This window comes from Oryzias latipes, assembly GCF_053564925.1.
Source record: "Oryzias latipes strain Hd-rR chromosome 1 unlocalized genomic scaffold, Olatipes_Hd-rR_3.1 chr1_Y".
In the NCBI taxonomy this organism is placed as follows: domain Eukaryota; kingdom Metazoa; phylum Chordata; class Actinopteri; order Beloniformes; family Adrianichthyidae; genus Oryzias; species Oryzias latipes.
The window spans coordinates 7,252,926-7,267,154 of NW_027616335.1; the positions used below are offsets into that span (position 1 = coordinate 7,252,926).

The following is a 14,229-nucleotide window of genomic DNA, read 5'->3' on the forward strand; positions in this document are numbered from 1 at the left end:
GTCCCCTCCCCTCAGATCTGACCACATTCTTCATCACCAAAATAATGGAAACAATCTATAGCATAAATTATTTACAACTACATAAAAATATTCGTTTGTGTGATTTTAACATTATTATATGGCATTGAATAGAAGTTTCCTTCCAATTTATAACCCGTGAGAACTTGTATAATCTCTGATTTTCATAATAATAATTTCATAATTTTTTAGTTGTACTATTTTTGCAAATGTACTTCTTTTAAAAAATTCTATCTTTTACGCGTGTCTTTAATACATTATTTTAAAAAACAGTAGTTATATGTTAAAATGTGGATGTAAAAAAGATGACTTTTTTTACTCTCATAAAGAACTGAATGAAGTTGATTCAAGTCTGTTTATCCTGGATAATTTCAGAATGTTGAACCCCTTCATTTAAAAATTAAATGATCTTGTTCAAAAACATTTCGTTTTATGAAAAGGAAAAGGAAAACATTGTTTTGTTTTGTTTTTATTCAAATTCTGCCATAATCCTCAAATAAAGAAAACCTGTTACAAAATCCTTTTTATAGTTAGAAATGTTTTTCAAATATGTTTAATAAGAATAGAATAAGTTAGCAAAAAATGATGTCCAAAATAAATTTTCAATAAAGCTTTCAATTGCAAACATCAAAAGATTTTAGTAGGTCAAAGAGCTAAAGATTCATTATCAGTTGATCCAGGGATGTACCGCACTGTCATATTTAAATAGCAACGCTATTTTCCACCTCCGTTGGGTTCATATATGTGTACGGCACCTCCAATTTTTTATTTCTGGCTATAATATCGTTGCTCAGCTCTTCCAGTTCTCCTTGAAAGATCTTTATGAACTTCCTGGGAGTCTCCTCGGTGAAGTGCTGCTCAGGGTACACGCCAAGGGGAACCTGAAAAAATCAAAAACAGAATTATTTACCACAGTCTCCTTTCCTGGAATTTATTTAGAAATTTTGCCCACTTACAAAATCACTTGACTTTCGGCTAAGAAGCCACACGGTGGCCATGCCCTGAACCGTTACGTTGACGTCTGGCAGAGTTTCCAGCATGGTGGTTTCATTTGCTTCTCCTTTCTTGGTTGGTGGAGGCCGTTTCAAAGAGATGGGAGTGTTTGGCATCCAGCTACCGTAGTCAAACTGCAGCAAATAAATATGTTTAGTGTAGGGCTGGGTATCACCAACAATGTCAAGAATTGATTCCATTCATAGCCTGGATCAATTCGATTGAACATTTTTTTTATTCTTTCTACCCACATAATTCAATTCGGTTTGAATGTGTTTAGAATTTACAAGGTGGCTACTTTTCAAAAAATGTTTCCTCAAAAGAGTTTTTAAAATTCCAGCTTGATAGTATACAAAGCTATTCATTTAGTCAGCAATGGTATGTTTAGGTCAAACAGGCGTTAGCAGTAGCCGTCCTATGGGAAATTCCATTGTACATTAGCATTGAGAATCATAAACAGAATCTTTTATTATCATTATGCAGTGCACAACGAAATTGTTTACAGCAGCTCTCAGGGGATCAGTGGGTTATAGTAAGTCTGTGTGTTTGTGTGTGGGTGGGTGGGGGGGTGGGGGGCACGCAATTGTGTGATTGGGGGAATGGAGGGGGTGGATGTGTCATGGTTTGGGTGTCTTTGCCCTAGGTTTTGATGCTTGTTTCTGTCATGTTTGAGTTCTGTTTCCTGTTTTAATTTGTAAAGTTTCCTGCATGTCATGTTTTTGAGTTTTACTTCCCTGGTTCCAATCTCTCCTGATTGTTTTCACCTGTGTCTTGTCAGTCCTGTCTGTATATAAGTCTTGTTTCTGCCTTCCTCTTGTACTGGTCCATACTGTCTCTTCCCTGACTGTCTTCTGACATGTTTTCTTGTTTAGGCCTCAGTTAGTTTAGTTTAGTTTAGTTTCCCTGCTCTGCAGCGCTTTTTGTTAAGTTAATAAACCCCTTTCCCTGGAACCGTGTGCCTCCTGTCTCTGCATTTTAGTCATGGTCACCAGCCCTCCCTACCTGACAGGATGGACCAACTCTGGGGAAAAAGCTGTTTCTCAGTCTAAGCTAGCAGACTTTGGCTTTTGCTGCTGTTATGCGTTAGGTCACCGGACAAGGAAAGGCATAAAAGATCAATCTCTACTTTTATGGATCGATTTACTGATTTATTCAGCATGGATCGATTCATATCAATTTTATCAACCCAGTCCTAGTAAAATATGCATGTTCTTATTAAAAAAAATCATCATCATAGAATTATCCTTGGTTGTTCTTTAGTCTAAAACAGATTTATCCACATCACGTTTGTAGTGTGGGAAACATTTATTCATGCAAACTGTAGCTATCCAAAGTCGTTTTTCTTATTTACAAGGACTCACCTGTCCACTGTTGACTGCAGCATGCTGAGAGGAGCCTGTGACTATCACCATGGTAACAAATTTGACCAGCTCTGCCAGGGTTGTGAAACTTTGCGGAATACCTGAAAGGAATAAGAACAGATATTTGAGTGTGTCTGTGGACAGGCTCCACCCTTAGGATTAACATCTACACCTGACAGTATTAATGATACATCTCCAGCATCTTGTTGTTTTTTGTTTCTATGCCCCTTACTTCTTTAATCATCATTTAACTTATTCAGCTCCCTTTTCCTTTTTGCCCTCATGCCCCATCACTAACATCCACCTCTCTCTCTCTTCTATTTCCATCTGGTTCAAGAAGAAATTTATACAAACATGATCAATATAAATATAGTTGAGCATCAAACACAAAAGGGGTTTATACAAATATACACCTCGTGTCTCTGAAGATTTACAACCTCTTATTGTAACAGTGAAATCTGTCCAACACAAGACGCCTTCATCTCTTATCTGTTTGCTCTGCTGCTAGACAGGACAAGTAAAAGACAAAAATACTTCTTATATTTACCAAAAAGTAGTACACTTGAAGTTTACTTTAGTAAATGTATAGGTATAACAAGTATACCACAGAGCGTGTATGTGTAGTATAGTAAGAATAGACTTCAAAGCAGCTCTGCTTGTGTACAAGTCTCTCCATGGCCGAGCACCAAAGTACATCTCTGACATGTTTGTGCCATATGAACCATCTCGTACTCTGAGGACCTCAGGGGCCGGCCTCCTGTTGATTCCCAGAGTCAGAACTAAACAAGGGGAATCAGCGTTTCAATATTCTGCAGCTAAAATCTGGAACAGCCTCCCTGAAGTCGTAAGACAGGCCTCTTCTGTGTTCATGTTCAAATCTAGACTTAAAACATTTCTGTTTAGCCGTGTATATGACTGAAAGGTCCTATCTGCACTTTTCTTTCCTTTCCTTCCTTTATTTTTAAATCAATTTTCAATTATTTTTTTATTTTATTTTTTTTCTTTTCTTTTAAAGTAAATTTTACGTTGATTATTTCTATGATGTATTGTGATTTTAATGCATTTTTCTGTTTTGTGAAGCACCTTGAATTACTTTGTGTACGAATTGTGCTATACAAATAAACTTGCCTTGCCTTGCCTTGCCTAAGTAAACTAACTGAATACTTGTCCAGAGTAAATTGTAACATTAAAAGTTACCGTAAAAAATAAACCTCAATTATACTCCCTCACTTTTAGTTTAGACTGTATAGTATACCTGCAGCACACTTAACCCTTGTGCCATCTTAGATGAACCCACCCTTAAATTGACATGTTATTCCTACCATGACAAAGGTGGATAAAGGTGGAAAGATTTCATGTAATCCATGGACACCAGTGAAGATCACAAATCATTGAAGAAAAAAGGTTCAACACCCTGTCTAATGGGGTCTAGATGACCCAACTCCCAACGTTAAAGTGCCAAGGATAGCACAAGGATTAAATAGACTACTTATGCTAAGGGTATACATTTGTTAGACACTTTCAATGTAAACATAATGGTTGGTGTACAGGAGGGATGCTACAAGTCACTTTCCCCACAATTCAGTTCAATGGTGTAACAAACAGTTCAGTTTCACACCAAGAATTGCGGCATCCCTAGTGTCTTGCCCTTTACACGGGTAGGCAAAATGGGAACTGAACCTGTGACCTTACGATTACAGGTCAATCACCAAACCACTGCGGTACAACTGCCCAATGTGAGTGTAGATGTTGAAATTTCCATGAACGCTTACCGGTGCTTGCTTGTGAAAGGAATCCATGTTCGAAAATGTCTGAAATCCACTTCTGTATTTCGGTATCTTGCTGGACTTCCTGGTCGTTTTTGTAGTAGTACTCAATGACTCCTTTCACAAACCTTTGAAGGATAAAGAAAGAAAATTATTTAAAATGCAAATATTGAATATGGAGACACTATTATGTCTATCAACAGTTTTTTTTTTTAATTGCACATCAGTTTTATCAAGTAGTTCAGAATTGGATAGACAGTAAAGAACTGTGGCTATAGAGACATCAGTTAATGGACAAAGGTTAGCTGAAATATCAAACCAAGCTTTATTAATGATAATTATTACAATCAATATCAGTCCAGAAAATTTCCATAGGACAAGATTTATCTAAAGCTAAAGGTGACAGTGGAGAGGAAAACTCCCTCCAAACATGATCAACCATCTTCTGTGAGACCAGTACCTGTAGATGATATCCCAAAGCCTCAGCCCATCATCCCTGTAGAAGTAGTTTGGTACATCCTGCATCCCCCGCTCAGCAATATCATCAGTTATACAGAGGGAGCTGTACGTAACTGCAGACAGGGAGCGCCGCAGGATGGTTAGCATGCCCTCTCCACCAGAGGCAGAAAACTGAAAACAAGTCAAATCACAAATTTTAGACAAATACACTCCACAGTATAGGACAGGATAAAGGAAACAATCATGCTTTTTTATGTTCAGTGTTTTTGTACCTGAGTGAAAGATCCATTCTTAGATATCAATAAGTTTCGAGCTAAGAAGTTGATCTGCAGAGTGTATCGAGTGTGGGGTATGAGGAGCTGAGGAGGAAGAAACCTTAGTTATCATCTCAAAATGTAATCGTTTTACATCGTCTTTCCAACCACAACATACAACCATGTAGTTCTGAGTCTTCACCTTGTACAGAGGATGCACCATCGGAACGTTGCGCAGCAGAGACACAGCATAAACCTCAGCCAGCAGGTGAGCACGAAGCAGGTGAGTGTTAAGCTGGTGCTCACTGAAATCTGCACTTCTCACAAAAATCTTTGCCAGCAGCCAATCGTACTCAGAATCTGTGGGTAAGAAGATCGGGTTGTCCTCTGCAGGCGTCTGCTTCAGCTGCAGGAGAAGGAAAGAATTTGTTGGACATTATAGTTTTTCTACCGCTGTAATGCATTTGCTTCTGTTACCAAAAGAGCAGAAATTATACCTTTAAAAGGTAAATCTAAAAGATTTCTTTGCTTCTCTGCATTTGAGTGGATCTCACCTGGATGGCGATTGGCATCAACTTCTTGTCTGCAGTTTTTTGAAGCAGCACAAGTGGAGCCATCAAGTACTGCGTCTTGCCATTGATTGTGTTGGTTTTCACTCCATCCAAATGCTTGTAGTCACACAGGAAAATGTTGCCCTTCTGTTTGATGTATACATGAAAACAAGGAGAGGATTTGCTGTTAAGGCTTAAAATAATAAAATAAAAAAGTACATTTTACAGAGAAAAGTGCAGTAATCACAACTCAAACTTTGTATTCATTTTTTTTGTCAATTACCAAACCTCAAAGTTAGTTTAAAAGAAACAAATGTAAAAAACAAACAAACACATAAAACTTTCACGTTAGCAACAACTTCAGTTACCACTTTGTGATCCCTAGAAAGTCTCTAAAGTCCACTTTTTGCAAGAAAATGAAAAGCAAAGACCTGTATTTCTGCATCCAAGCTCATCTGACCACTAGGAAACAGCATGGAGTCGGTGACAGGGAAGTTTCTAGGCAGCTCTGTGCAGCGTCGGATCAAGATGGGATTGACTCCATTGAGATACTGTATCCCAAAGAAGGAATCTTCCTTCCAGTGTTTCTGGACATAATCTGTGACACAAGAAAACAGCATCTGATGCATCAGACTACCTACATTGTTTCTTAACCCTTTTTCTTGTCTATTTTTTAACAACTGACAATCATAAAGCTGAAAATTATGTCCTTTTTTTAGCAATAAATTAAATCTAACACTATTATTGTTTCCCCTGCCAAACCAATCAATTTTTACTATGGTATAAAGTATCATCCATGCAGAAGTCTAATTTCAAACCAGTTATATAAGAAAAGCATCACTCATTCAGGAAGACACACAAATTCTATCAAAGAGGAATTTGTTTTAAAAATGCAACAATTGAAGTGAAGCTCTTGTGTTTCCCCACATGAAGATCAAACTATACACAAGTACAGGTGGACTGTTACGGCTCAGGCCATGGTTCTGCCTTATCTGGTGCTGGCCGTGGTGCAGCGGTAGGGCAGTCGACCCATGATCGTAAGATTGCAGATTCAATTCCCACCTTGCACGCCCGCCCATGAGTCGAAGTGTCCTTGGGCAAGACACTGAACCCCACCTTGCCTCTGGTGGGAGGTTGGCGCCAGTGTTCGGCAGCGGAGCCGCCATCAGTGTGTGAATGGGTGAATGGGACTGTGACTGTTAAGCGCTTTGGGCCTTCGAAAGAGGGTAGAAAGCGCTATATAATAAGTATATGCCAATTACCATCTTAGATTGAAATTTTATTCTATTTTGTTTTATCTTTTCTGTTGGAGTAGAAGGTTTTGAATAACATCTGATGACGCTGTGAGATGATGAAAATGGTGTTCAGGATCCTCTGTTATTTTTCTAAGTTTATCAAACAAACAATACAACTGAGAAAAAAAGCACTTTCTCTGTTGCCGGAACTCCATTTTAAAAAATTTGGTTCTAGTTCTCATCCTGTTGCAGTTTACACTGATTGCAACCCTTTGGTTTTATGGAATATGATGCAAAACTCTAACCAGAGACTCATGAGATGATCATTGACTTTAATCTTCCAATAAATTAAACATAAAAAGATAACTGAAAGTTTGATAGCTGATGCTCTTTTCATAGCAACTCAATATAAGTGATGTCTTTTGTGTGTGTGTGTGTGTGGGGGGGGGGGGGGGGGGGGGGTAGTGTTTTCAATGTGATTGACCGATTTTTAAAACATGGTGAAAAAACAGCATAGAAATCCGACTGATCTGTAAGGATTTTTCTTAAACCAATGGTAGATCTTCTGCTATTGCAAATGAGGATAAAACAGAAAGAATCTGTTAAAATTCTAGAATTTTGATAAAAAAAGGCAATGAAAAGTCTGGACCAAAAATGTTTAGGAATGCAGCAATGTGGAATTGCAATTACTTTTAAATGTATCTTCAGATATCATTTTTATCTTATTGCTTTTTTTATTGAACTTAAATTGATATCTGGTGTTTTCTCTTTGGAAGCCCTCGGTAAAAGTCATTCACATCCGTGTAACTCTGAGTGTTTCAGCCACTTCATCTGACCGTTGAAGATGTATGACCTGCATTGATTAATGGTATCATACCTGCTATGTCTGTTTGTTTGCAGCAAAACACCTGATCAATGTCATGGATGTTAGTCCACCCCTTCTTGCAGTTATCGAGGCCCTTCAGTTTCAGCTCTAACAACCTGAACCAAAAGACAAACACTTAGAAGTTTTGACTTTGTTATTCCTCAAAGCTAACGATGAATGAACATAAGAGAAAATTAATATATTACCCTGATGCTGCGGTAAATGCGAACTCTGTAGATTTGGTGAAGGAGAACTGGACCTCACATGGCAGGGAAGTGAGGTCCTCTGCCTTGATGCAGTGAGGTAAGCCTTCCGTGTACACATGCCAGCTATGAAAAAAGTACAAGTACGAAACTCTAGTATCTTAAGGATGAAATCCTCTTATTCATTTGGTTCCTTGTTTGCTTAACACAAGACTTTATTCAAAGATAAAAGACACGTCTTTGTTGTCTTCTAACATCCAGGACAATGAAACAGTGAAAGCGCTCACCGATAAGCCTCCTCTCGCTCTTTCAGCTCCTGCTCCCGACTGTACCTGCCCAGATGATGCTTGTCATCTAAGACCCTCAGAGCTGCAAGAAGGGATAAATGTTGAGATTTGACACCACAGATAAGCAGAGGGAGGAGACAAAGTTCCCCTTATCTTATTGTGTACAGAGTAGTAGGTGGTATACATGAACAGTGTCCACAAACCTGTAGCTTCCCTGAAGCGGTGCACGTTGCTGTCACTGATCCAGCGGTGGACGGGAAAGGTAAACGTGTCTCCATAGGGAGATTTCACCTCCACCATGCTGAGAAACCAGGAGTCTTCTAGGAAACCCACAAAGGCCTTTTTGTCCACCTCTACCAGAACCAGTTGTCCAAGAGAGGTGGGAGCAGAAACAGTGAAGGAGGACACCTAGAAAGAAGAACAGAGGGGGTGTAACCGCTATAAAGCCATGGCAATTTCCCAGAATTTTTTCCAATTAAAACGATCAAAGCAGCAACAAATCAGGCTAGACATTTTCCCTCTTTTTGTTAATTTTTGGAAAAAAAAGAAAGGATGCCGTACATCACCACAAAAATGGACTGATCTTGCAGACTTACAGCTCCTTTCTTGAAGGCTTTGGCACCTTTGAGGCCCATGAGCCACTTGCGTTCACTCTCTCCTTGAGTGCCGACCAGCTTTATGTAGACGTGGTTTAAAGTCCCAGCAGCGACTCTGTCGTCCGTATGTAAAGTGACTTTATAATTCACCATCTTTATTTCCAGAAGCAGATGAAATCTTGAATTAAAGAGTTAGAGATAAGCATAAACAGATAAACAAATTATAGCAGTAAATAAATTACACAAGAAAAGTGAGTTATTGTTGCAACAAAAAGCCTAACAAAATGTATTTAGCAGTTACTTCAACTAATCTTTTCTTGTTAGTCTGCCTGAAAGAATCACACCTAACATAAATAGTTATTAAAAAAAAGCTCTTTCTTACTTTGAGAAGTTACAGAGAGTAAATGTTGCACTGATACAACCTGTCCCTGGGAACTAATCTTTATATGCACAGGTTGGTGGGAGTGTCTTAGGTGTGACAGCAAAAAAGCTGTGATGATGAAATGTGCTGAACTGTGAAGAAACAATATATAACTCCTGAAGTGGCAGAAAACTTTATTGACATTTTAAAACAAACTCCTGCTCAGATTTTACCTGTGTCCTGCGATTCTCCGACGAATGATTTTAATGACAGACTTAAGTTTGCCATTGATTCAGCAGCTCTGCTGAAAATGAAAAAAAAAAAATACTGAATCAGAATCCAAAGATGCCTTGGATAAACATGCTATTTTAAATTGGAAGAGAATTTGCAGGAGAGCGGAGATAAAATTAAGAAAAACTAATTTAACAGTCGACGATGACTTTTTTGAGGATCAACTAACAATCTATAACCATGCTGTCAAAAAGGCAAGGAAAGTTTATTTTTCAAATCTCATCACAGACAATAAACACAACTCCCAGTTTTCATTTTAAACCAATTGATTTTTTATTAAACAAAGATTTGACTAAATTCATCATGCCTCACTCACAAAATGCATGTGAGGACTTTGCAGACCACTTGCAGAAGAGTAACTTGGATCCAAATATTATAGACAATTACAGACCTGTATCCAACTTACGATTTTTTGTAAAAAAAATTTAAAACTTGTCTTTACTCAAACCTGCGACAGACTAGCGACCTGTCCACGATGTTCCCTGCCTTTGCCCACAAGTGGGCGGGATGGGCTCCGGTAGCCCCGTGACCCCGAAAGGGAACAAACGGAAGAAGATGAATGAATGAATGAATGACTGTTTTTACTCAATTACTTGATTTTTTTAAATGAACATAATATTCAGTACTGAGACGGCCCTTTTAAAAATTTTAAATGGTCTCAGAAATTCTTATGACTCGCAGAAACTTTCTGTTCTGGTACTTCTGGATCTTAGTGCCGCCTTTGATACGGTAGATCACCACATTTTATTGGACAGACGAAGGAGTCGGGTTGACCTCAGGAACTGCTCTTGACTGGTTTCATTCCTATCTCACTAATCGACACTTTTTGGTAGGTATGGACATTTGGTCCTCAAGAATCCACGAAATGAGTTGTGGGGTTCCCCAGGGGTCAAATTTGGGTCCAATACTTTTTAATTTATATATGTTGCCTCTTGGGGATGTCATCAGGAGACACTGCATTGACTTTCACAGCTATGCTGATGATACACTGCTTTACGTCGCCATGTCTTCTGATGACCTTGAACCTGTTAACACTCTTTTAAACTGCATTTTAGATATAAAGTTGTGGATGGCAGAAAACTTTCTACAGCTCAACCAGGACCAAACTAAAGTTTTCATCATTGGTCCTGAAGACAAGAGAGAGATGATCTTACCCAAACTTAGGAATTTTAAATCTTCTCAATGTGTGAAACCTGGGCATGCTTTTTGACTCTGAGCTGAGTTTTATTCTTCATAGCAGAAACGTGGTGAAAACAAGATTTTTTTCATCTTAAAAACACTGCCAGAGTCTGCTCGTTCCTCTCTCTTGCCAGCACAGAGGTGCTGCTGATGGATGCTTTTATTTTTAGTCGTTAAGATTATTATAATTCCCTGCTCTCTGGTTTACCCAAAAAGTCGCTTTCAAACCTACAACTATTGCAGAACTCTGCGGCACGAGTTCTGACGACAAGGGCGGGAACACATTACACCGGCTTTAAAATCGCTGCATTGGCTCCCTGTGCATTTCAGGATTGATTTTAAGATTCTTTTGATGGTTTTTAAAATTTTTAAGGGTCTTGGGCCTTTATATTTAACCCTTGTGCTATCCTAGGCATTTTAACATTGGGAGTTGGGTCATCTAGACCCCACTAGACAGTGCGCTGAACCTTTTTTCTTCAATGATTTGTGATCTTCACTGATGTCCATGGATTACATGAAATCTTTCCACCTTTATCCACCTTTGTCATGGTAGGAATAACACCTCAATGTAAGGGTGGGGTCATAGGATAGCACAAAGGTTAAATGATTTCATTTTAAAGTATAATTGTGGGAAGATGCCCTTTTGAAAGAAAAGAAGAACATGTAAGGGAAAACCAGGAAACAGTGGATGTGGAATAAGACTGTATTCTATTTATATTTTGAGGAAAAAAATACTTTTCCATATTTTGTATTTTTGTATTTGTATTTATTCATTTACGGGACCATGCATACAACAAACAGTGTTGAGTGCTCTAAAAGTAATGAGACACTGTAAATATACAGGATTGTAGCCTAGGTTAATTTCCATCCTCTGTCCCGATCTAAACATGGCCAGCCACCTAGAGACACTATGATAACTGTGACCACTTTCTTCACCCCCCAATGATTTTCCATAAAGAAATTGTAAAGTAGAATGAATTAGTGCAAATACAGAAACTTTATTTTAGGTAAATTCAGTCCATTTTGTTTGACAAAACAGAAGTTTTTACCAGTTATTATGTTTTTACATGCCACATATGTTGCTCTAATGTAGTTTGAGTAGTTTTTAGTAGTTTAAGATTTCTCAATGGGGTCATTAATCATTATTTATCTCCAGGTGTTAGTTAATGTCATTGCACATATTTGTTTGATGGTGAAACTGAGAAATGTGGTGGGAAACTATTATAACTGGATGATGAATCACCTCAGTGAGCTTTATTTATTTTTGGGCAAAAAGAAAGTTTCACCTGGGCTGATTCCAAATGAAAAAAAATCCAATCTATCCGTCTATTTACCAAACCTGTGCAATTCCTTCTGGGGTCATGGGGATGCTACCGTTTTTGGGCAAAGGTGGGGTACACCCTGGACTGAGTCCATCAAGATTCAAGATTCAAAGAGTTTATTATTATATGCAAACTTAGGAAACGGGTTTCCCTGTACAATGAAATGCTTACTTTGCTGTCTGCTCCAAATGCCAAAGGTTAAATAAAATACAATAAAGATAGGAGTAGGATATATACACCATAACTGAAAATTCACATGTAACATAAAATATACGACCTGCGGAGAATTTCAGGCTGGCAACTCAGCAGCGTTTACATGTTTACTCCTCCCCGCGGCCAATTTAGTCACCTGTTTTGCGTCCTACTTAAAAACTCGGAGTGCGCCCTATGCCCTCTTCATCTATGTCCATCGCCCCACTCTCCCCCCAAGCTTCCACCTGTGAGCTCCGTCAGGGGTAGTTTTATACCCTAAGTTTTCCATGGAGATCTTGTTTATTGTATCTGAATGGAGTCTTATGCCAAACTAAAAGAAAATATGGAAAGTAAAGCTTTCTTACTGCATGAGTTGTCTGACTGAAATATTACTATGCACCAGTAAATGATTAAACCTATATACAATCAGATGTTGTGCAAATCTAGCTGAGTTTAACTATACAAAGAGACTTACATGACCTAAATGTGCAAGAACAGTAAAGATAAGCAATGAGGATGTGCAAAGGTGCAGTTTGTTGTTACAGACTCCTGTAAGCTGTTGAGGAATCTGATGGCAGAGGGAAAGAAAGAGTTCCTGGGTCTGGTGGTCCTGCACTTCACACTCCTGTACCTCCGTCCCGAGGGGAGGAGAGTGAAAAGACCTCGTTGCGGGTGGGTGGGGTCCCTGATGAAGGAGCCAGCTCTGCTGGGGACCCTGCGCTTGTAGATGCTCTGCAGCCAGGGCAAAGGAGTCCTGGTGATCTTAGACGCAGTCTTCACCACTCTCTGCAGGCGTTTGCCGTCCATGGCGGTAGAGCTGCCGTACTACACTGTGATGCAGCTGGTCAAGACGGACTCAAAAACGCAGCTGTAGATGTTGCTGAGAATTTTTTGGGAAATGCCAAACTTCCTCAGCCTCCTCAGGAAGTAAAGCCACTGATAAGCTTTCTTCATCAGCTGTGTGGTGTTGAGTGACCAGGTGAAATCCTGGCTGAGGTGGACCCCCAGATATTAAAGCTGCTCACCCTCTCCACTTTCACTTAATGTCTTCATCCGTGTGGCGTTTTTAGTCTTCATCCACGGTTGCTTTGTTTTTGTAGCGGTTCTATAAGAAATAATCAAACTGAAACATGAAAGTTTTCAAAAGTTGTAAGTTTTTATTTTATGTTCTACTGAGCAAAAACGATATTTTCAGCTTTTTGTGAAATCCTACCTGCTTGTAATACAATTGTTTGTTTTTGGGGTCACATGGGTCATTGCTATAGTTCTAGCCTTTGTGTGCAAGCTTGAGGTGCAGAATGGAGCACAAAGGGATCTTGACATTATACTGTCTTTATCTTTATCACACTGATAAAGACAGTATCAGACAAAGGGATCTTTATATGATACTGTCTTTACCTGACCTTGAGATTAACTTCTTTTTCTGACTGTAATTAGTTTAAGGACACAAAGGAGTATTTTTTTAAATATGTTAGTCAGATTAACTGCAAAATTATGTGCACCAAAGGGTTTTATTGGGATGAAATCTTGAAAACTTGATAGCGATTTCTAGATCGGGAGAAAGCAGAGAGTCACATAAAACAACTTTGATTTAAAAATGAAATGACAATTTGAGTTATGAGTAAGTCATGAGAATTTAAACAAGAAAAAAGTGTTAAAACGTTCATGTCTGTCTGAGAAAAGTGTATTTAGGCAGTGAGGAGTTTTACAGCCACAAACCGTCTGTAATCAGACTCCGTGGATTTCCCGATCATGGGTTATTTTTTTAACACAATTCCTGCAATAAACAAGGGAGCTCTGTTCTGGTGAAAAAGTAACACAGATATATGTTTAGCTGCAGCAGAAGACGTAGAAATGTGTTTGTTTTTTTCCATTATTACTGGATGAGAAACAGACAGGCAGGACACAAACAGCTGCTCAGTTTTAGTGCAATCTGTGAGACGTGTGAGGAGCTGTAGCCCTCAAAGTCTCAGCGGCACTATGATGGGAGAGAATTTACTATTTATTATTTTGTTGTTTTTTAATGTGCAGAGAAGAGAGAAGAGAATTATATATATACATATATACACATATACGTATATTACTATAATTATTAGTAGTACAAGGTATTTACTTTTAAACTCTTTTCTGCAAAAACTCAGCTTTTGTGCTTATAAAGTGTACACAAAACCAAAAAACTACTTTAAGATTGAGTTAAACAATCTAGTTTCACATCATACTACATCATCATTTTATGGTTTACATTTATCTTTTAATTAGCAGTTTAAATAGCTACAAATTCAAATATCCATACATG

The 14,229-nt window shown here is 38.5% G+C and overlaps 1 protein-coding gene across 1 annotated transcript; it reads right to left on the reverse strand.

Moving 5' to 3' along the window:
• Window positions 1-471: 471 nt before the first annotated feature.
• On the reverse strand, window positions 472-9,065 carry LOC144981302 (polyunsaturated fatty acid lipoxygenase ALOX15B-like). The gene is made up of 15 exons (XM_078943670.1): window positions 8,971-9,065; window positions 8,589-8,766; window positions 8,196-8,400; window positions 7,993-8,074; window positions 7,709-7,831; window positions 7,515-7,618; window positions 5,834-6,000; window positions 5,406-5,549; window positions 5,054-5,257; window positions 4,870-4,956; window positions 4,599-4,768; window positions 4,145-4,266; window positions 2,373-2,473; window positions 975-1,145; window positions 472-899 (listed from the first exon to the last, which is right to left on the reverse strand). Exons 2-15 carry the CDS (start codon window positions 8,739-8,741, stop codon window positions 720-722), a joined length of 2,013 nt encoding a protein of 670 aa, XP_078799796.1. The 5' UTR covers window positions 8,742-8,766; window positions 8,971-9,065; the 3' UTR covers window positions 472-719.
• Between the last annotated feature and the right edge of the window lie 5,164 nt (window positions 9,066-14,229).

Bases quoted from the DNA above. Each gene is read 5' to 3' on its own strand.
- LOC144981302 (XM_078943670.1), bottom strand. From the start codon at position 8,741: ATGGTGAATTATAAAGTCACTTTACATACGGACGACAGAGTCGCTGCT. The intron at 6,001-7,514 runs GTATGATACCAT...CTTGTGTCACAG, and splicing joins CAAACAAACAGACATAGCAG to ATTATGTCCAGAAACACTGG. The intron at 2,474-4,144 runs GTAAGCGTTCAT...TATTCCTTTCAG, and splicing joins CCTTTCACAAGCAAGCACCG to GTATTCCGCAAAGTTTCACA.